General features: G+C 45.1%; 1 protein-coding gene across 3 annotated transcripts in view; it reads right to left on the bottom strand.

Moving 5' to 3' along the window:
• Positions 1-22,797, bottom strand: part of FAAP20 (FA core complex associated protein 20) — a 103,775-nt gene that overhangs the window by 23,888 nt on the left and 57,090 nt on the right. For all 3 annotated transcript variants that reach the window (XM_069240997.1, XM_069240995.1, XM_069240996.1), the window contains 2 exons: positions 21,682-21,778; positions 18,419-18,566 (listed from right to left, as the gene is read on the bottom strand). In XM_069240997.1, coding sequence (XP_069097098.1) covers positions 18,419-18,566; positions 21,682-21,734 — 201 coding nt within the window. In that variant the 5' untranslated portion in view covers positions 21,735-21,778. The remainder of the gene's footprint in view (positions 1-18,418; positions 18,567-21,681; positions 21,779-22,797) is intronic.

The following is a 22,797-nucleotide window of genomic DNA, read 5'->3' as shown; positions in this document are numbered from 1 at the left end:
ATGGATGGAAGCGCACAGGAGAAATGCAATAAAACATACCTCACCACTCTCTAGGACTGTAGATATTTAGTTTAAAAAAGAAAGCCTTTTTTAGGACCCAAGAGAATAGGCAGGTATGTAAAAGCATATTTTACTGTATCCATGGTAACTGAGTGTTATTTAATATATTTTGCCAAAGTCAAATTATCTGGCATACATAAAGGCGCCATTCAAAGTAGCGGAGCCGCCGAATTGTGATTTCCTGGCTTTTTGTACAGTTCTGTGAGCTCTTTCTAATCCTTTATCAGCTACCGTATTTTATCTATTATCCTTTTTATTCGTTTGTTTTTCATTACCTTGCAAAAACCTTTCACATGGGTGCTAAAGTGATAATATGCTTTTTAAAACATCATCAACATGTCACGAAATAAATAATGTGCACCATCATTCTTTTCCTCTCCCCACTACTTTCCACACCAAGTACATGCCCTTGCCGAACGTACGTGCTCTTCTGCCACGGTCATGTAAGTACCGGCAGGAATTTACAATTGTGCGGATGATGAGTCCCTTTCATTCACACTTCAATATATTTCATTATTGGCCGTTTAAAGTAAATCGCATGGGACCAGGCAATATTATTATTAAGAATCCTCACAGTAATGAGCGTGTACACACAGCTGCATCATATACCTGTCCAGTAGTCATGTAAAAGTAAATCACACAAAGTACATAAATATTGCTTAATTGAACTGTCAAAGACAGTGTATAAAGAGAAAAATAAACATTTCACAGAACAGTGTTCCCGCCCTCCCAAGAAGACCCTCCCCCCAATAGCTTCCATACGGCATCATAGTATAAGGCAACAAGTTGTTTCCAGCGCTGTTCCCGATTCTGTGATTAGAAAATAGTTTGAATGTAGTTTTGTCCACACCTGTGCGCTACATATATCTATTCTATCCCGGTCTTCCCACTCCTCTCACCCTTTCCACCCCCCTTCTGAGCGGTTCTGATCATACCTCTCCAGTAGTGCCTGGGCCACGGGACCCCAGGCTAACAGGACATCTAGCGCTTTCACATCCCTGCACCTTTTTCTCATATGAGCCTCTTCCACCCGGCGCACTCAGCTAAATCTTTTTTTCCAAGCCTCAGCCATCAGGGGTCGAGAACTCAGCGAGCAGATCGCTTTGTGGCGTTTTGCCACGGTAAGCCCCAATATCATATAGCGCCTACTCAATATCTTTTTTGGGTTATCGGGGATCAGTCCCAGCAAGCACTGGGCAATGCACCAGGGCACATACCAGCGAGGAGCATGTTTAATGTGGGACAATAGCTCCACCCAATAAGGTATGAGAGCTGTTCAGTGCCATACCATATGTAAGGAATCAGTTATTTCTGCACAGCAACAGGGACAATGCATTTCTCCAGTTGGGTAAATGAAATGCAATCTCTTAGGGGATAAGTACCCCATATAAACAACATACTGATTCTGCTTTAATCGGGCGCAGATGGCCACCCGTCGAACCCCGGCATGAATTTTAAGTCAGGCTTTGGGAGAGAGTTGTACTAACTTGTTGCCAGAGTTCTTTTATAAGTAATGCGTTAGCTGTTCATCGGCCTGAGTAATGAGACTACGGCCAGCTGTCATAGTAAAGTCCCCAGTGTGTGTGATGGCTCAGGGGCCTCGGCAAAGGTCGGCCGCAGCTGGCGTGCCATGGCTGCATTTTTAGAGTATTGTAAGAATTGTCTCCCTCAAAGATTTAACCTCTCCATAGCCTCCTGAATAGTGACCGAGTCCCGCTGGCTAGAGGTCCAACAACATTATACAGCCACCCTCTTGCCACATAGCAACTGCCATGGAATAGTTTTTTTGAGCAAAGGGGCGCATTATCCACAGGTCTAGGTCCAGGGCATTCAGCATGTGTCTATTTACCGACTGTACCGTCCTGTCCCACAATTGGCCCATAAATCGCATCAAGTGTGGAAATTATCTTGGAAGGCCCGCCCTCGCAACAACAGCTCTCCAAGTTGGTATCCATTGTGTGTGCTGCAAAAAAGGAACTCTACCTGCTGGGGGGCCTCTAGCCAGGGTACAGCATGTTGTGGGTGTGCTGCCAAATAGTATAGCTCCAAATCTGGGACTTCCATCCCACCTCTGTTCCACTCTCGCCTAAGAGTTTTTAAGCCTACTCTACAACTCCCACCGGCCCAGAGGCGCTCCACCAACAGGCAGACAAGGTCCCAAGATATCTTCCGGGAAATCTCACACTTTGCACCTAGTAGGACATAGAAGCACGGGGGCAAAATCCCATTTTAATGGGTGTAATTTTACCCATCAATTCAAGGGTGTTCCAGAATGTAATTTAGAGACGTAGTGCATGCAGCACTCTTCCCAGGTTTAAATCGTACATCCGCTGCATTCCACGAGTGATTTGAATGCCAAGAAATTTAACGTTGTCCACTTTCCCGGCAAGGTCCAATTCGGGGAGCCTAGTGACCTAGTGGAACAAAGCAGATTTAGTATTACTGACCTGCAACCCTGAGTATTCTCAGAATTCTTGCATAATATTAAGCAGTATCAGGCCTCAAATATCTGGTTTTGAGGTAAATCGTGGCATCCTCAGCATACAGCAACACTATATGCTCCATATTGCCAACCTGTATTCCCCATCTGTGTAGGGCTTGACTGGTAATCCTGTGCTTAAAGATTTTGCTGTAGATATGGCAAAATGTTTTGTCATTTTCTAGCTCAGTGTGGATGGCACTGTGCCAATCCTATGCTTAAAAACCTTGCTAGAAAAACAGACATTTGAGGCGATAAAATCGCTGGTGTTCCAGGGTGCGCTTTACTGTAGCTGCTCTCCACCTAACCTTGGGAATTACCCAGAGTTCTCTGTTTTGTTTTGCATCATTTATGAATCACTCCAACCCTGAAAGGGTTTTGTTCTGATATATATCACCCACAATACAGTCCCACGACTGAGCTCAGCTGCAGGTGGAGACAGTGTGTAGGAGGCTGACTGCGCTTCAGTAACCACCTTTCCAAAACAACAATCAAGCAGCACTCTGAACTCCAAAATATTCTATATTAGGCAAACACCAAGGCAACTCTCTGGTGCATTTCGACCTTACAGTCTTGCTCACGGTGAGACTGCCTAAATGATATTGCGTTTTTATTTAAACAATCATCTCACAGGTTGCAATTAAAAGCATAACAAAGAAAACTGACCCATTCCTTTAATCCGTAGGAGGACCCTCTGTATGCTGTCATGCCCTACAGGTGACAGTTTGGTCAGTTCTTTTTTATGTCGCCTACTGTTAGAATCCTGGAGCAATGAGCTCTCCTGTTTTTTGGCTTTTTGTCAAAAACGTCTCTTCAGAAACTCAGATTACCTTTTTTACAGAAAAGTTTATTTTTTCCTGTCAAACTATGTCTTCACTTTTTGTGAAGTGTCCTTCTTGTGAAAAAAAGAAGGCACAGACAGATCCCCATACTATCTGCATCTTCTGCCTCCCTGAGACACATTGGGGGTCATTCCGAGGCGGAAACCGCCATGCGGCCGCACTCACGCGGCCCCCATTCCGACATTCCCGCTGGGCCGGCGGGCGCAGACCAAGTTTGCGCCCGCCGGCGCAGCGGGAATGAGGCCGCAACACAGAAGCCGGCTCCGAATGGAGCCGGCGGTGTTGCGGCCGTGCGACGGGTTCAGTTGCACCCGTCGCGCTTTTCACTGTCTGCTAGGCAGACAGTGAAAAGCTGGCCGGGGCCCTGGTAGGGGGCCCCTGGACACCCCTTACCGCCAGCCTCTTCCTGGCGGTGAAAACCGCCAGAAACAGGCTGGCGGTAAGGGGGTCATAATCCCCAGGGCAGCGCTGCAAGCAGCGCTGCCCTGGCGGATTATTGCCGCCGGGGCAGAAATGGCGGAAAACCGCCGGCCCCGGCGGTCCGACCGCGGCTTTACTGCCGCGGTCAGAATGGGGAAAAAAGCACCGCCACCCTGTTGGCGGTGCTTTCAGTCATACTAGCCCTGGCGGTCTCGGACCGCCAGGGTCAGAATGACCCCCATAGTCCTGAAAAGTGTCATCATTGCCAGAAGCTGTCCAGAAGAAATCTGCAGGACAGAGAAAAGATTCGTCTACATGGGCTGCAGAAGAGGAAAAGTCTTCAAGAGGACTTAGAGGGTGCCCAACTACCTCGAAAGAGTCCTTGTCACACACAAAGACAGCGCCCAGAGTAATATCTCCTGAGAGACAGAAAAAAACAGCAATCCCAATCGACGTCAAGAGGTAGGACTTTGAGCTCGGAGCAGATCCCTATCTGTTCGCCGTCGGCAGCGAGATCAGTGTCGAGAGTGCCTTCTCACTGGCGCTGCTCAACGTTGATGCAATCTTCGCCAGTAAGACCTTCAGCATCTAAGCATCGCTCTTTGACGTCGAGGCTCCATAGACCATGAAGCACCACCACTCTGTGTTGAGGCACTCTTCTGCGACAAGGCTCCTGTCAATGTCAGATCAGCCTAGCCTCTGAGCATTGAGGCACACACCGTCGTTCCAGCCACTGTCGGTGTCAAAACACCACCTGGCATCAACACCCTATTCAGAAAGCTCACCGGAGCTTAGTTCACCGTCTACATCGAGACATCCGCCTTTGAGAACTCAGGAAGACAAGTGGAGTTCATCAACAAATATCCCAAGGTCGCAGACCCCTGCCAAAACAATACCTTCAACACCAGGACGACGTTCTATTTTCCCTGGAGTTCAGGTTTTGTGGGCGTAACCGATGAATGTCAGGGCTTGTTCACAGTCCCCGAGACCCCAAATAACATCTCCCCACGCTGGCTGTAATGTCTCCGTAAAAACCCTGTACAGTACAGCCCAGGCTCAGACTTTTCAAGGATCTACTCCCCATCTACTGCTGCACCGCGATCACCATCGCTGAAGCAAACAATGCCACCTGCGTTCTCCCTGGCTTCTACTTCTACTCAGAGGCGACATGTCCCTGCACCTAGATCACCAAGGAGTCACAGGACACCCCTAAGAAATAGATCGAGGTCCAGGACAACAAGGAGCAGATACACCTAAAGATTCCAGGGGTTTCACTGATCATAGTCACAACATCGTAGACGTAGGTCTCATACCTGGCCTACCACCTCTAGGTCTTCAGTGAGGGACTACTTGCCTACACTAACAGACTCTCCAAAGGCAAGAGTATCCCCAGTAGATGACTTAACCAAACCACCACGTCGTTCAATGTGGTTAAGGGAGCATCCAAGCTAAACATAGAATTCCCAGTGCCCACAACATTATCGTAAGTGATCTTTAAGACTTCGCACCATAGGGCAGCATTGAGACCTCTGCTCCCTCTGATCCCAAGCCTTCTCGAACCGCCAATTGATCTTTTTCTTACTCCGGCCTCCCCGTAAGCGGCTCCTCGCGGATTATTAACAAGTAAAAGGCCCACAACCCGTATCCATTATTCTCGATGTCTGACCTACCACCAGACTCAGTCCTTATAGCCACTGCGAGAAAAACACACTGTTGCTGCCTCGTCATCTGTGTCCCCAGATAAAGATAGCAATCAGATGGAAACTTTGGGGGAAAAAAAGGTGTGTGGCAAGTCAGCATCTCAAACGAAAATGGCTACTGCATCTGCCTGGCTAGGGAGATATGACAGGTCTCTCTGGGACTCTCTTTCCGGCTTCACAGAAAGACTACCAAAGCAAGACAGGCAGGACTTCCAACAGATGCTACATGAAGTGGGCCTGGTCTCCAACCAGATTATTAGTGTGGCAACGAATACATCGGACCAGGCTGCTCATGGGTTATCCCATGGAATCTGTGGCAGAAGGTCCTCCTGGCTTCGCCTCACAACCCTCAAACCAGAGGCCCAGCAGTGGATTATCAATCTTATGTTCACAGGGAAGTCACTCTTTGGCTCACACGCAGATGATAATATGGCCAAAATTAAAATGGTGCTCGATACGCTCAAAGCAGTGAATCTAGCAAAGTAGAAATATTTCCAGCAGACATACAGGCCCATAGGATACACGACCCCATCAGACAGTTCAAACCCCTCACTGGGTTTCGCAACAGCACCAACAGGCCCCGTCTCATTATCCCCCCCGCAGAATAGCTAAGGGAAGAGGAGCTAATCGTCAACCAGCATCTTCCACCAAGACACCGGCCTAACAATGAGCCCTTGCTTCCCCCTGCTCTGTTACCCACTTCGGTGGGGGGGGGGAAGTATCATCAAACCCCTGGACAAGTGGCGCTCCATCACAAGTGACAACTGGGTCTTGAATATTGTTCAAAATAGTTACTCACTAAGGTTCAAATGTCCTCCTCCTGCTGTCCCACCAACAAAAACATCATGTCCCCAGCTAGCCCTCTTACAAAACTAAGTCACCAGTCTTCTCTGAAAGGAGGACATATAGGAGGGCCCACGCTCCCAAAGAGGGCTAGAAATATACTCTTGCTATTTCCTAGGAAGGATAAAAGGTCAAAACCGAGAATTCAGACCCATTCTGAACTGACAACTGCTGAACAAGTTCATGGGCAAAGAGAAATTCGGGATGCTTGCCCTTCACCAGATCTACCACCAACTTCATTAGGGGGACTGGATGTGCTCCATAGATTTCCAGGATGCATATTTCTACATTCTGATTGCCCCGAAATACCAGACTTTTTGCGCATCAAAGTGGCATCCAAACATTATCAGTAAAAAAGTACTACAGTTCGGCCTAAAATCTGCACCTCGCAAGTTCCCGAGATGTATGACCTTAGTGGCAGCATTCTTATGGAAAAAGAGGATATTCATCTACGCCTACTTAGACGACTGCCTCATAAAAAGCTCTTTGGCGTCTCAAACGGAAAGACATCATGAGACATGCATCAAGAAGGCTTTGCAAACGTTGGGTTTCCAGATCAATTTCACAAAATCCATACAAACACCAACACAAAGGCTCCACTAACTGGGTGCAACTCTTGACACACGGGCTGCAAGAGTGTGTCCTTCAGAGAAGAGATTACCCTCAATCAATCTGAAGTGTTACAATCTCCTGCACACTTCGCATCCGTCTGCCAGACAGGTGGCATCCCTTCTGAGATAGATGGCCTCTTGCATTTTCATCATCCCCCATGCAAGGCTACACGAGTCCCCTAAAACAAAATCTGGAGGATCAGTGAAATCAGTTCTCAGACCTCTGGGATGACAAGCTGACTCTTTCGCAGGATGCAGGCAACTGCTAACATGGTGGTCTCAACATCAAAATCTCCTGGTAGGAGTCCCCTTCCACCAGGACAATCCCACACAAAGTCTCATCAATGATGCCTTCCTCTGGGGCTGGGATGCTCACATAGACTCTCTGCAAACGCAAGGCATATGGTCACACAAGGAGCAGCAGTATCAAATTAACATGCTGGAGCTCAGGGAGGTCCAACTAGCCCTCAAGTATTTTTATCCACCCATACAGACCAGCTCTCTCCTGGTCCAAACAGACAACACGACCACCATGCGTTACTTAAACAAGCAAGGGGGTACCCATTCTCGTCGACTGTCTCTGGAAGCACAGGCCATCTGGAAGTGGCTAATATACAGGAATCTGACAATTTCAGATTCACCTGCCAGGAATCAAGAACACTCAGGCAGCCTCTCAGTAGTAATTTTGCCAAAATGCACTTGTGGATTTTGCCCGATTGCGTCGCAGAAAACATTTTTCCAGAGTGGGAGCATTCACAATTCGACCTGTTTGCAGACAAAATCAACAAAAATGCCTAGACTTCCTATCTAGGCTCTCCCGACCAGGGACAAAGAGGAATACCTTTTTGATAGATTGGTCTGGGAAATATTTTACGCGTGTCCCCCAATTCCTCTGATTCAACAACCTGTACAGTTCCAGTACCAGAATGATCCTCATAGCACTGTAATGGCCTCAGCAGTGGTTGTTCCTGAATCTCCATCATCTATAACAAAGCTCCCACAAGAGGTTGCCATGCAGACAGGATCTCGTGTTCAAGCTTGGAAGACAGATTTTCCACCCCACCCTTCCCTCGTTGAGCTCGACAGCATGGCGCCTGAATTCCTCCAGGATGGGCATTTAGGCCTCTCGCAGGAATACATGAACATTCTTAGGGAGTCGAAAAGACCCTCTACCAGATGTCCCAAAGCGTTCAAGTGGAAAAGGTCCTATTTGTGAAGTGCCCAAAATGATCTTCATTAAATTCTGGGGCAGAAGAACAGCTTATCTCCTCCAATCAGTAAAATCTGGTCTGTAATTGTCCTCTTTTAAGGTACATCTCACAGCTTTCTTACAGAAAGACTCCCCATACAGGTTCCTGTGCCTGTGGTAAAATATTTTTTAGAAGGGTTGAAGAAGGTTTTGCCATCTGTGCGTTCTTCTTCTCCCCCATGTGACCTTAAAATGGTCCTCTGGAAACTCATGCGCACCTCTTTCAAACTCATACACAAAGCATCTATGCAGCACCTAACCAGGAAAACTGCTTTTCTAGTTGCTATTACTTCTGTTTCTAGAGTCAGTGAGATCCATTCTCTATGTGCTAAAGAACCTTACATGGCATTTCATGCTGACAGGGTAGTCATGAGAACACATCCGAGTTTCTTCCCAAGGTGAGTTCTGATTTTCACATTAACCAGCTATTTCCTTTCCAACGTGCTTTCCTAACCCTTCCATGCCAGACATTTGTTAGATCTCAAACGAGTCCTAAATGTTAACTTAGATAAGACTAAAGATATCAGACAATCTGACCATCTATTTGTCAACTATGGTCCAATGAGGACAGGCATAGTGTCCACCAAACAGACCATCTCTAGAAGGATAGTCACGCGTGTAGTACTCTCCTCCCAGTTGCCTAACAAACACTTACCTGCAAGACCTAAAGCCCATTCTACAAGGGGTTAGGTGGCAACAGCTGCTCTGCTAAGAAATTTACCCATTTCCGAAATATGCAAAGCTGCTGCAGCATTTCTGTATACACACAGACACTCAAGTAGGGCAGGTCTCTTTAAGGAATGTTTCCATAATTGCAACAGCTGATTTTGAATGCTCTGGATTTAGCCTTGCTATACTATTCAGTGCTTATGACTATTGATGAAGAGCCTCTGTAAGAGAAGGATAAATTGTTTACCAGTAATCCTAGTTCTCTTCCAGGGGAGTCCTCATCAAAGTCATTAGCAACCCTCCCACCTGCCCAGATGAATCGTTTCATGCAGCAGTGTATACATCCTTTTTAATGTGCTTCGTGTCACCGTGAAAAAGACCTGACCTGTCCCCTTTGGGGCATGATGGGATACAAAGATTCCCCTGAGGTCTTAAAGGCACATTGCCAGTCTTATCTATTATCATTTTCAATGCAGCCTATTAGCTAACAATGCCTTTCATTTCATTGCAGTTTTCTGGTCAAATAAAGGCTGTAATTACACCTTTTGTCTCCTTGTTTCTGCATTACAGAAATCTTCATACTTTGAAATTATTGTTTAAATAAAAGCTCAATATAATTTAGCATTTAGGCGTGTTTTAGCCTTTACTGTAGGGTGTGTGTGTGTGTGTGTGTACATATATATATATATATATATATATATATATATATATATATATACACACTTTAATAATGTTATACATATATGTAACATACATTTAATATGTGCTCCAAGGTCCCCGCTCGTTGGTGGGAAAATTCAGTGCTTATGACTTTGATGAAGATCCTTCTGCAATTTGTTCTCTGATTGTGTGAGATCCCTGGCAGCCGTCTCTACTTTGGACAGGTAAAGGGCCAATGTCTAAGCTGACAATGTGGCAGCCTTTCTGTTTAGGAGACTGCTTAATTGTCTCTACCCTCATGGAATGTCTTAATCTTCCAATGCAGGAAAACATTTTGCCTGGGTTCTGAATGTCCCTCCCACCATGTGCACAATATAGTGCCTTTCAGGGCCGGGGTGAAGGCTGAAGTGTATAGTTACAGGAACGAGGTAAATCTGCATTCTCTGCTATATGGTCTCAAACGTCCAGCACAGTTCTGACCTGTATTGCCAAGTATGTACTTCTGGGCCTCTACTTTCTCAGGCATGCCAAGTCCTACTGTGACTATCCTGCTACTGCCCTGTTTGTAGAGGGCCACTTCTTTTCTGACCCCCGATTGCCCATTCTCCAATTATGCACAAGAGCAGTGCTCTGTAATATTGTAGGAGATCAGGACATGCTAGGCCGCCCATGCCTTGGGTACCATGAGAATCTTCTAAAGTACACATGCTGGACGCCACTACCCACACACGGCATTAGGTGTTTCTGTAGTGTCTGTATTTCTGCAACAGCATTCTCAGGAGTATGTTTATCTAAGTCATCCTAAGCTAATCATATTCATCCAAGGTGATGTATAGTGGGCGCCATGTCCTCCGGTCCTTCCATATCTGTTCTAGCAGGACTGGCTAAATGGCTTCACACCAGTCTGTCACCCTTCTTGTTAAGTGGAAGCCAAGCTCTTCTGCATATTACCTTTGAAACCTGATGCTGGAAGAAAACTTGCCAGGTCTGTCACTGCTAGAAGCACATCGTCTGTAAACATGCACAACCTGTGCTCTTCTCCTGCAAATGGTATTCCTTTTACTACCTGCTGAGATCTACATTTAGGGCAATGGACTCTACCATCAATAAAACAAAAGGGGGAAGAGGGGAATCTCCACCTCGTGTTCCTTGGAAGAGGGAACTTCCAATGCGTGTTGTGCATCCAAGGACGCCAAGAATGTAAAGAGGCTCTTTCATTTAGACTTGTCTACTAGGTAAGACATGCCACCAGACACTGTCACTAGCCTGTCTATTTTCAATGAATCATACTTGACCTGGATTTATCAAAACTGTAAGCAACCCTTCCTTTCAGTTTGCCAGGATTTTCATGCAGATCTTCACATCATTATTGAGAAAGGAAGTTGGTTTACACAATGTACAACAGTCCATGACTTTCTGTGTTTTGTAATTAAAGTTATATCAACCTCACTGGTAGTGTTAGCCACAGTACCTGAATGAAGGTGTCATAGAGGTTCACTAGCTGTTTCCCAAGTACGACAAAAGTATTTTTGTAACCAGCAGTTTGCAAAGCCAATAGGTCTCACCTATGCCAAAGCAATTGGCTTTGCAAAATAGTTTTAGCCATGTTGTACACCAGCGTTGCTATAAGTTGTGGCATAGTGAAGAGTGGCATCCAGTGGAATGCAGAAGAGCGGAGTGGCGAAGAGTGGAATAAGGTGTTGTAAATTGGGGTATTGTTGAGTGGAGGGGCATAGGGTGGAATAAAGTATCATAGATTAGAGTGTTAAAGATTACTGTCGTAGAAAGGAGTGTTGTAGAGTGTCGTGGAGTGGCATGGAGTTGAGTCGAGTGGCGCTGAATGGAGTTTCATAGCGTGGCGTGGCGTGGCCTAGAGTGAAGTGGCATACAGTGGAGTAGAGTGACGTTGAATGGAGTGTCGCAGACTGGAGTAGAGTGTCAGAGTGGAGGGGGGCAGAGCGGAGAGGTGTAGTGTCGCAGAGTGGAGTGGCTTAGAGTGTCAGGGCATAGAGTGAAAAAGAGTGTTATCGAGTAGAGTGGTGTAGATTGGAGTGGTGTAGTGAGGAGTATGCATGGTGTGGTAGCACACTGCCATTGCCATTACAAAAAACACATTTTCAATTGAAAAGACAATTCTATCTCCACATATAGGCCCATATTTATACTTTTTGACGCAAAACTGCGCCAACGCAGTTTTGCGTCCAAAAAATTAGCGCCGGCTAACGCCATTCTGAAGCACCATGCGGGCGCCGTATTTATTGAATGACGTTAGCCGGCGTTAGCCGCCGGCGCTGTCTGGTGTGCGTTAAAAAAAACGACGTGCGCCGGCGTAGGGGAAAAATGGCGTATGGGCGTCCAGAAACGGTGCAAGTCAGGCTGAGGCAAAAAATTCGCCACAACCCGATTTGCGCCATTTTTTTACGACGCCCATCCCCCATTGAAATGACTCCTGTCTTAGCAAAGACAGGAGTCATGCCCCCTTGCCCAATGGCCATGCCCAGGGGACTTCTGTCCCCTGGGCATGGTCATTGGGCCTAGTGGCATGTAGGGGGGCACAAATCAGGCCCCCCTATGCCACACACAAAAAATATATATATACTTACCTGGACTTACCTTAATGTCCCTGGGGTGGGTCCCTCCATCCTTGGGTGTCCTCCTGGGGTGGGCATGGGTGGCAGGGGGTGTCCCTGGGGGCTTGGGAGGGCACCTCTGGGCTCATTCTGAGCCCACATGTCCCTTAACGCCTGCCCTGACCCAGGCGCTAAAATCCGGCGCAAATGCGGGTTTTTTAGTCCCGCCCACTCCCGGGCGTCATTTTTGCCCGGGAGTATAAATACGACGCATATGCATCGCAGTCATTTTTTAAGACGGGAACGCCTACCTTGCATATCATTAATGCAAGGAAGGTGTTCACGCAAAAAAATGACGCTAACTCCATGAACTTTGGCGCTAGATGCGTCTAACGCCAAAGTATAAATATGGAGTTAGTTTTGCGTCGAATTTGCGTCGAAAAAAACGACGCAAATTCGGCGCAAACGGAGTATAAATATGCCCCATAGTGTTACTGATAAAACAATACATTAAAACAAATGATGGGGCAGATTTATGGAAAGTAGCGCTGCACCAAGTGCAGCGCCACTTTCCCTGCGCCCCTTAGCACCCCCCTTACCGCCACTACGTGTGCGCCGTATTTAAAATGCGGCGCACCATGGCGCAGGGTAGGAGACAATAGCATAATTTCTCAGGAAGCCATTGATGTACTATTTAGGAGTAGCGCCAAAATATTGGTGCTACTCCTGCAGAGTACATACTGTCCCATTCTAAAGAATGGAAGCCGCCTTTTAACGCCTGCTCTTGAGCGGGTGTTAAAAGTGCCATAAAAAATGGCGCAAGAAAATCTCATAGATTTCCTTATGCCATTTTTACGGCTCCCCTAACGGGGGAACCCCCTCCTTTGCATACATTATGCCTGGCTCAGACATAATGTAGCGCAAAGGGTTACAGAGTGACGCAATGCATGCATTGCGCCACTCTATAAATAAGGAGCGGGGATTTCAACCTCGTTGGGCCACCTTAACATCAAAAATAATGACGTTCATGTGGTGCAAAGGCATTATAAATATGCCAGGATGTGCGGAAATGGCATCACCTAGTGTACTGATTTCATAGTATTAAAATATTTGTTTCCGCCACACTTCCGAATTGCAAAAAAAGTCCTCCATTTGTGCTTTCATAATTCTGATAATTTCTGAAAAATCGGCGCAGTTCATTGACATTTACATTTTGTTGTGTGCTACAAAAAGTCCTTAAATTCCCAGTACCTGACAAGATTGTCACATAAATCCTCTCATTTTGAAGTTAGAGAAATAAAAGTAAACACCAAGCTCCCTCAGAAGACAGAGACTGATGTTTGAACTCTGTTTTGAAAGCACAGCAAATGTGACAAAATAAGAACAAAATTTAAAGACTTGTTTACAGAAAGCTAGGACTTGTGGAAGAATACAAGAAGCGATGATAAGCAAGGTTTGCTCGACAAGAACAACAAAGACATTAAGGATAGCCTAAAACAAATTAGGTCAGCAAATAGAAAGCCAGAAAATGTGACATACAAACCGCAAAGCCAATGGGAAGCAATCGGCAGAATGCATTCCCAGGGAAGTTTTATGAATGCCCACAAGAGGTTTTTTCGCAAGCAGACAGCTGTGCTGTCTGTTAGGCTTCGACCTAAAAATCTAGGGGTGTGCCGTCAGGCTCTGGGGCCTTATTCTCCTGAATAGTTTTCAATGCCACTTTCATTTCAGTCTCAGAGGTGTTGCCAAGCACTATTATTTATGTAGGCCTAGATTTCTGCTTGGTTTTATTGTCATCTAGAATAGTGGGCTTCAAAGTGATCCCTAAAACCTCCCACCCACAGTTTTGCCTAGAAGCTGTCAGGAGGACTCTTTATGACTGCTAACTTAATTTTGGCATTTTGGGTTCCCACTACCCTCCCGCCCCCCCCCCCCCCCCTCCCTAATTTCATAAAACCGCTGTTCTGTATGCAGGCCAGTTTCTACACTGTCATATGCATTCTCAATCAGTCCCTCACTATAGCTATGTGGCTTTTAGTTTTCCTGGCGGAACTTTGTCTTATAGCCGCTTCCAGCTGATGCATCTCCATTATCATTTTATCTGCAAGTAACATTATTTCCCTTACCACGTACAGAATCACAGAAATTACTACCACTGTTCCCTTAAAGGAGTCCCAGACTATATACTTTCAAAATATTCCTCTATTTCCTTTGTTACTTGTGCCTTAAGAACCATATTTTTAAACATACCACTTCTCATCTTTCATTGCCTATTTTGCAGTGTTCCTCACCCATCTTCCCATGCCATCTCCACATGCACATGATCTTAAAGGGGTATGCCTGGGGCTGCAACTTCCACAAGTGACTAAAAGTAGTATGAATGGGAAAAGAGTCAGTGAGGAAGCATGTGGCGTGTTTAAGAGAAGAGAATAAATACCCCCTTTCTTAAATGTGACATCCCCACGCATCCACCAGTCTCAGATCAGTTAGTTTGTTTGTTAATGTCTGGGGCACGGCTCCTCTGACTGGATAGGTCAGTGTCCCAAGCAACACTGAAGTCTCACCCCTATCACTCAACGGTCCTCAATGCTAGTTACACCAGGACCATGGGAATTGTGCAATTGTGCAGCTGCAGCGTTTTTCGCATAATGATAGATCTTCCGCCTCTGCCACGTTATCCATTATCTGCTGCAAAATCTGCAGATTTTAACAAAAAAATAGTTTCTAGGTTCAAATGTCACTAAAAACACAGCAACAAGCGTTGCTGCGCAATGGAAGGTCTTCTGCAAAGGCTGACTGGTCACCTTTCTGTTGCTTATTTATATATTTGGGTGTTAAACTGTTCTTAATGAGGCGCGACCAATGCTCCGACAATGTTTGCAGGTGTAAAATTGACAAAAATAATGAAGTAATACTATCACAAAATGTACCACATTATGCTGGATAATTTGGCTTTCTTTGCCACATGATTGACTCAACCCTGCCCCATAATTCTGGTGGTCCTGAGTAACAGCGTATTGAATAAGCCCATGAGCAATGATTCTTGGGAAGTATCGAGGACATATATATTTACTAAAGAACACAGTTGTTTATGATAAATGAATTGTATTTTGATGGAACACCTTTCTTTGTCTTTTTTAACCTTGATTCCTTCCTGTCTCTGTAGTTTTTGCCCAAGATGGGTAGCCCTGCTGTTGCTTTAGCTGATGCCTAATATTTGTGTGGGTAGAACCTACGCTTCTTACGGAACGGGTTCTTCAGCACTAAGTGGGTCTTCTGCCTGAAGATGAGGGTCATGTTTTTTGTACAGCTCCATATCTGAAGTATCTTTTTGGGAAATGTAATCCTTTTACAGTTAGTGACAAACGTTAAAGTGCCACTTTAGTTATGGTGCTTCACTCTACCCTTCTTAGCTTGTAGTAGCTTCTTCCATTCTTTGGTACCCACGAGTTCATCCTTCTCTCTCATCAACAAACAACCGGGTCCAACGGGGCACAACTATTATGTCTATTATAACTGCCCTGCTTCTCCCTAATGTGGAAGCAGCAGAGTACTCCACCCTAAATAACAGGTAACAGGAAAAAGAGAAAATGCAGGGTTCCCATTGAAATACTCTACTTGTGTTTCTAAAATCTGTTTTTTACCTAGATCTTACCATCCACCCATCCCTCCCTCCCTCCCTCCCTCCCAACCCCAGACACATACAAACAATGACCCAGTAACTGCTGCACATTCAGTTGTAACAGGCCTATCTGTTCGCTTCATACAACATCCTTTTTGTCAAGAGTGGGGTTTCTCTGGTCTTTATCTTGGCATTCTCCTGTCAGCAAACTCATTTTCTTGAGGCTTTTTAGGATTTCTTCTTTCAATTCCGCCCGGCCTAAGGATCTGCTCGATGTTCCACTTCAAAGGGATGTTTACAGTATGAACATGATGACTTTCTTCTCGAGGTCCTATTGTCTTCCCATGCTCTTTGTCTAGACCCAAGATGTTTTTTCCCTACATGATTGATCGGGTTGCTCTCAGCTGTCCCTTCCGAATGTAGGTTATATTCTCATTCGTGTGGGATTCAATGATTTTTAAGGAGATTTGCTACTTGGGAAAAACCTGTTCCCCCTCAGTGTTGTTTCTGAGAGGTCCTTATACAGTTGGATTTTGTGTCCCCAGTTTATCTCTCCAGCTGTCCTTGTCAATTGCATTATCAGTTCTTCATCCTAGAAAACTATGCACCCTGGTTAGCAAGTCTTGTGGTAAGTGTTTACATGGTGCCATAGTCTTGACTCTGTGCTTGAGGTGTACTTTAGACAGTGGTGCTTCTGATAGTCGTCTGAGTTGCAGCAGGTTCGCAACATACTCGTGCAGGTTTTCTCACTCTGCTAGCTGTGCGATCCCCTGATTCTTATTCCTATTTTACACCAATAGCGGTTTTTGAGGTCTTCTTGTTTTGCCTGAAATTTAATGTCCTGTTCTTACACTTTCTACTTTTTTTTTTTATATTTTATTGCGTTTTACATTTGAAACAACATTGGCACATGACACTAGGAAGTTGGTGATGATAGCTTTGGACAATATGCAGAAACCGGTCAGAGATACTTGTACAGAGAGCCACCCCAACTTGGTGTCACACTTATACCTTTTCCCAGGAGTGAAATGGACATGATGATGGTTCCCGACTTCCTTATGAATCAAGCAGACTCCAGAAAAAGTCATGCCTGACCCACTGGGACGAAAGGACGAACCTTGACTAGGACCAGACCAGACCAGATCAGACTTCCCTTGTGCGATGCCAGGTGTCTTTTCAGGTTTCTGTAAATGTGAGTAAACCTTTAGTACCAAAATACTAGGACAAACTTTTTCCCCCAATTCTAAAAAATTTAAGCTGGATTTACCTAATGTCCCTTCTCCCTTTCTTTAGATGCTGGTTCCTGAAGGCTGAAAAGGCAATGTAATACTTCTAGAATAACTTCAAGATAATTACTTCCACAGATAATACTCGCAGCTACATATAAAAATATAACAGTTCACACTAACACCTACCTAAGTGCCTGGGCTTAATGGGCCAAGATGATCAAACAGTCTTTTACAGAAGCAAGGCTCAATCAAATGTTCCTAGGCTAAATCAGCTACCATCTTCCCGCAATCATAAACATGTACTATTGTATTAATCTAGCTAGGAGTCTCTTTGCAATAAATAAGTCTGTAAATGCACAAACAACTACCTTAATATGAGCCCTTGATTATATTTACACAATATGGAATGCTGGAAACAAAAATACATCGTTTTCTTTCCTTTAGACGAAATAACTACAAAAAATAAATGGTTGACTTCACATTCCTTGCAACAGGATCCTATAAGATAAATAATTGTTTCATGTCTTTTAATACATTAGTAACATTTACAAATTGTATCAGTTGCCTGCTTGAAATAATGTGTTTTGTTTGATCTTTTACAGAATTCCACGGATGCAGAGGACAGAGGCAGGGGAACCAGGTGCTTCGACGAAGAAGGAAACCCGCCATACAAGGACACTGAGCGCTCAGAGAATGCAAGGTGTATGAGGATTCCAGCACCATTGAGTACCGGGGGAGGAAGCGGACGACGAGCAGTTGTCATGGTGCAGCACACAGCCATTGAGGCTACACGTTGCACCTTAAAGGGCCCACCGCATTATGCGTGCAACGCCCAACACATGGGGCGCACCAGAAGAAAGAAAGAGGTGGAGAGAAAAAAAGGTTCAGACAAGGATTTGTAAGGCGTCTATTACAAGGGGGGGTGGGGGGTAGGGGTTTAATGGGCAACAATGGAATGGACGAATGGGAAGTTCAGGTAAGCAGTAAGGCGGGTTCTAAGCCCTTTTTAAAAAAAATGTAAAACACAAAAGCTTTGAAAGCACAGCGCGCAAGCACGTGCTGTGCAGGCAAAACCTAAAAAAATTAAGAAATGTGAGGAAACTGCATTTGAGCCGAGTTTGCCCTTTTTATATCTGCATTTCCGAACTTCTGTGCTCACTGTTAAAGCAGCTTAAAGTGGAGGTAACAGTAAGAACCAAACCCAAAATTGCACATGGCTAAAAAGAGAACGAAAAATATGTTTGCTTTTGTCTCTGGCTCTCAACAACAACTCAAATGATGCAGGTTTATAAGCGGTTAAAGAAAAACTTTCAACAACTAGTAACGGAAATGACTACCTAATTCACTTCAAATTACAAGCATAACATATGCCGGTCATGACATTCAGCAATCGACAATATCTCAGATTAATACAAAAGGTTCTAAAACCCATTTCTAATCCAGCCCTCTTCCCCTCGGTAGTACCGTTTCCAGGAATGCTGGTAGGTTGGGGATCGTTTCCCAGTTCCTGCTTTTCAAATCTGGATAAGCAGCGTTCAACACTTCCCTCCAAACATTCTCGGCTTCAGGCAGTTCTTTTGCCTCAAGCCAGTAACAGCTTTCGACTGATTGTCTGAAAGACAAAAATTACATCTCCTGTTATTGTACTTGTGCTTGAAATGGGCCAACAAAACTCAATAATAACGTTCTGCTAAGACCTGGCTCTCCCCATTGTGCCCAATCAATTAGTAGCCTGCCAATCATTGGCAGCACCGAAACTGCTTAGCACAGCTGTAAATGTCATCAAGCACCACCCTCCACTATATGTGTCTGTATGTCATGTACTCCTCCATAGTGCAAACATACGCCCATTACCATTTCCCTTCTAAGGGCTTGCATACAAACAGCCGTTCTATTAAGAACCATAACAAAAACCCGCAGTGGTCTTAGCACCAGCTCACTGTTTTCCATTGGTTGGCTTTCTTGTCAGTCACATTTGCTTGTTCCATAACCCATGGCTTTCCTCCCTCTTCTTTGAGTTTGTCCCTCCCCTGTGGCACAGCCTCTTTACCATTGTTTTGATTGGATGACTTGCATCCTTTTACTGCTCACATGCAGTGAACTACCTTTTTAGGTGCTCCCTAGTATGCTGCTTCTCTCTCAAATACCTACATCTCTCCTGCACACCTTTCCTAGGTTTTTCGTCTAAACTTCACTCGCCTTAAGCTTCTCTGTTGTTTCCCTGCCCCCACACTCCTTGTTGTTTCCTTCATCCTGTTGACTTCTGCCACAAGCACACCTCCATACTCTTCATTATCTTGAACTTAATCATTAAAGTGTTTTCTCCTCAAGATAAAGACCGATGTAGCCATGATACTCGGACAGCCAACTTTTCAATCTGGAAACTCATTCCCCTTAATTTACCTGCAAAAGATAGTGATATCAGAATAGGGAATCTCTCAGGAGAGCTTCCTCTAGTATACATCACTGCAGAGATACTCAACCTGTGAAGGAACAGCATGAGATTATAACCTTACAGCCCTCTTGAATGAGAACTCGACCAGGCAGTTCCCAATTCCAGAGAAATGAAAATAATATGTCCCTGAGAAGAAAAACATACTTTAAAAGTTGACAGTGCTCTGCTGCTGATCACTTTCCTTGCGGTTTTCCTCCTTTCATCTTTGCATGCAAAAGTGCCAGTGGAGCGATGGGTGAATCGGTGGCAAGCAGCGGACTATCCTCCATCCTGGCAATCCTCGACCGCTCACATACTTTTGTAAAGGGATAGGTAGCTCAATTGTGGTGCAACTGTAGGTCTCCTAAAGGTAATTGAATTTAGTGGCACCTTGGTGGCAATCCCAAGCAGACTGAAGCCAATGCAAAGGTTAAATTTTTCCTTCTCAAGCAGAAAGATTCTGGGAAAGAAAATTCGCCCTGGGAGGTCTATCTGGGAGAGTGCTCTTTTCGCGGATCAGGTGGAAGGGAGTGAGAGCATGGAGGCACCAAAAATAAGGTGGTCACAAATGTGGCAGTCCTCTTGATTTGTCTCAGTGAGGTGGATTACAAAAAGGTTTACCATTGGATGACTGAGTCACTTTCAGTTTCATGTTTCAGTGCCTGAAGCTGGAAGGACCTGTGTGCCTTCCCGAGGGTCCATGCACCAACTGAGGAGCTGAAGCAGACCAGTGCGAGCCGCTGGAACCAGGTAAAGGAAAACAAATCTGATAAATGTTGGCTATGAGCGATTTTGAGAGAGGGCAGGGTGTGTGCACATGTGGGACAGACTGCATATGCATTGAAGTTTGTAAAGACAAATGAGTCAAACGGAGTAAGAGTTCAATTGCTTTTGGCATACAGGGCATCCGTTGTACAAATGGTGGCTTTGGCATACTAGATGTAATGCTTGCAATAAGGGATATGCCTGTCAAAATGCAAGCAGTGGCATAACAGACGTAATTCTTGGCATAAGTGGCATCCATGGCAAAAAGCTGGCTCATTAGAGATGATTGCTGGCATAAGTGGCAAGCATTGGCAAAATACTGGCACTGCACACTACAGATAGGTGCTTGCATACGGTGCAGCCAAGGGAAAAGGCAGGCAGTGGCAAATTAGGCAATTCTTGGCATTACAGAGTGCAAGCATGGCATAAGGGGTGGGGGAAACGGGGCAACATTCGAGATCGTTGACATATGGGTCACTCATGGTGTATGTCTTGCATGGATAGCAAAACTGTGGCACACTCATATTGCACTAATAATTGGGATGGGGTGCCCAAGCCACAACGTTGCCACCGGTACAAATGGAGTAGTTAATTACTCGAAAACAAGGGCATACTCTTCACATTTTGAAAAAAATAAGGTAAACTCCTGGGAAACACGTCACTGTTTTGGCACTCCATGTATGTACTTGAGTATCTAATGACCACCCTTTTGGAGCCTATAGCTTTGAAAACATTTATGTGTAAATTATACTTTAAAATACAATATTTGTCCTCATTAAAAAAAAATCTACTTGGGTGAGGGATGGAATCTACAAGCCATATTAGGAGTTAGTCACCGCATGTTTTACGGTATTCGTGGCAAGTAAGTAATAGGCCTCATCGCTTTCTATCACTGCCTCGAGGTAACAAATGTGGTGGCACGACTCTCTTTAATTAACATATATATTGTTGGCATTTTCCATTCAATTCAAATTGGTTTCAGTGAAAAAAATATTAAAGCCAGACTCCAGTCATGAAATGTGAAAGCGGCAGAGTGAACACATCACCTCGCCCCACCCAACTGTACACAACAGAAATGAAAAAAAGGTTTTCAAATAGAGGTCTCGCACAGTTTTTGCTATCACGTATTGTATGTTGAACTGCAGGAAACAAAAAGTAAAAACTAGCTGCAATGTAATTGGAAGTTGAAATACCACACAGAATGGTCCACATATGTATTTTAGGAATGGCTCATTACTAACAGGAGGAGAACGAATTTTTTATCATCAGTCGGGAGAAAAAATACAGCTATTTTTACCCAGTCCTAAGTCCCAGTGCTAACTATCACCAACAATAGGCAACCCAGCAAGTTCCTTTTATGAGTATGCTTGGGTTTTGAGACGTCATGAGACCTCACATTCGCCTCAAGGCACTGAAGACCCAACAACACTATTGCAGGCAAAGGGTCGCCCCTATGATCACCCTTAGTAATTTATCCGAGTTGTTCTGCATTAAATAACATGAATACTCCGCTTGAATTCACCCATACCGATGCTGAAGCGTGGTTCGTTTGGAAAGGAGGCCGCCTTTCTTCCTGTCCATGCCGGTCAATTTAAGTATGATGCTTGAGGCATAGAACGGTGCCACTGAAAATAAAATGCACAATATATCAATTGAACGATCATCACGGAAAGCTGAAACAGTGAAGCAGTTCGATTATTTTAAAAAAGAGCATCTTATAAGGGAAAGTGTAACAGACAAGGCGGAGGTGAAGCGCACATTTATAGATCGGCCGTTATTCATCAACCCGGATGCAGAATGACGCTCATACTCCCAGCAGCCGAAACCCAACACTCCACAACCTTCTAAGGCAGCGTGTGAGCTGCACGCGCAAGGACACACAAGGAAGGGGGTAAACGAATAAGACAATAAGGGCAGAAAAACCACGTGAACGGCATAGCTAACAAACATATTTCATCACCCCCCTCCCCCCTTCTTTTGGAAAAGTAGTCATTTAGACAGTCTGAGTCTGCTGGGTAACCCTCATATTGTGGGAATCGGGGCCATTCACGCTGCCACAAAAAACTCCCGTTGGGCTTGTGCCTACAGATGTGTTTACATCATGGTTATAGCTCGCTGCAGGAAGGCTAGTGGCCAGAAGAGCCAGCCTCAAACTCAGGCGTGAAGCGAGTACAGGAGGGGAGCCATTTCAACAACAGCAACACAAACAATGATAGACGAGTTCTGACAATGCAAACACTCACCCCCAGTCACAGATCTGGGTTTAATCCATGTTCTTTTGCTCACCATGCCACCCCAGTTTGGACCCAGCCATATGCAAATCAGTCTTGACCCTGTTCCTCATGGGAACAGTCCAGCCCAAAGCATCCTGGGACCGGTTTCAGAGTATCACCCTTCTTCAGCCAGGCTAGCTTGATTCCAGTGGCACAATGAGAAAGGGTCCCACGTCTGGGCATACCCTTCCCACTTAGGGCAACATTAGCAACACAAAAGGATGATGGACTGGAGTGCTGACAATGCAAACACTCACCCCCAGTCACAGATCTGGGTACAGATCTGGGTTTAATCCATCGTTCTTTTGCTCACCATGCCACCCCAGTTTGGACCCAGCCATATGCATATCAGTCTTGACCCTGTTCCTCAT

The sequence above is a fragment of the Pleurodeles waltl genome, chromosome 6 (genome assembly GCF_031143425.1).
Source record: "Pleurodeles waltl isolate 20211129_DDA chromosome 6, aPleWal1.hap1.20221129, whole genome shotgun sequence".
NCBI classification, from domain to species: Eukaryota; Metazoa; Chordata; class Amphibia; order Caudata; family Salamandridae; genus Pleurodeles; species Pleurodeles waltl.
Note: the sequence above shows the minus strand (reverse complement) of the source record. Positions and strands in the feature narration are given on the sequence as shown.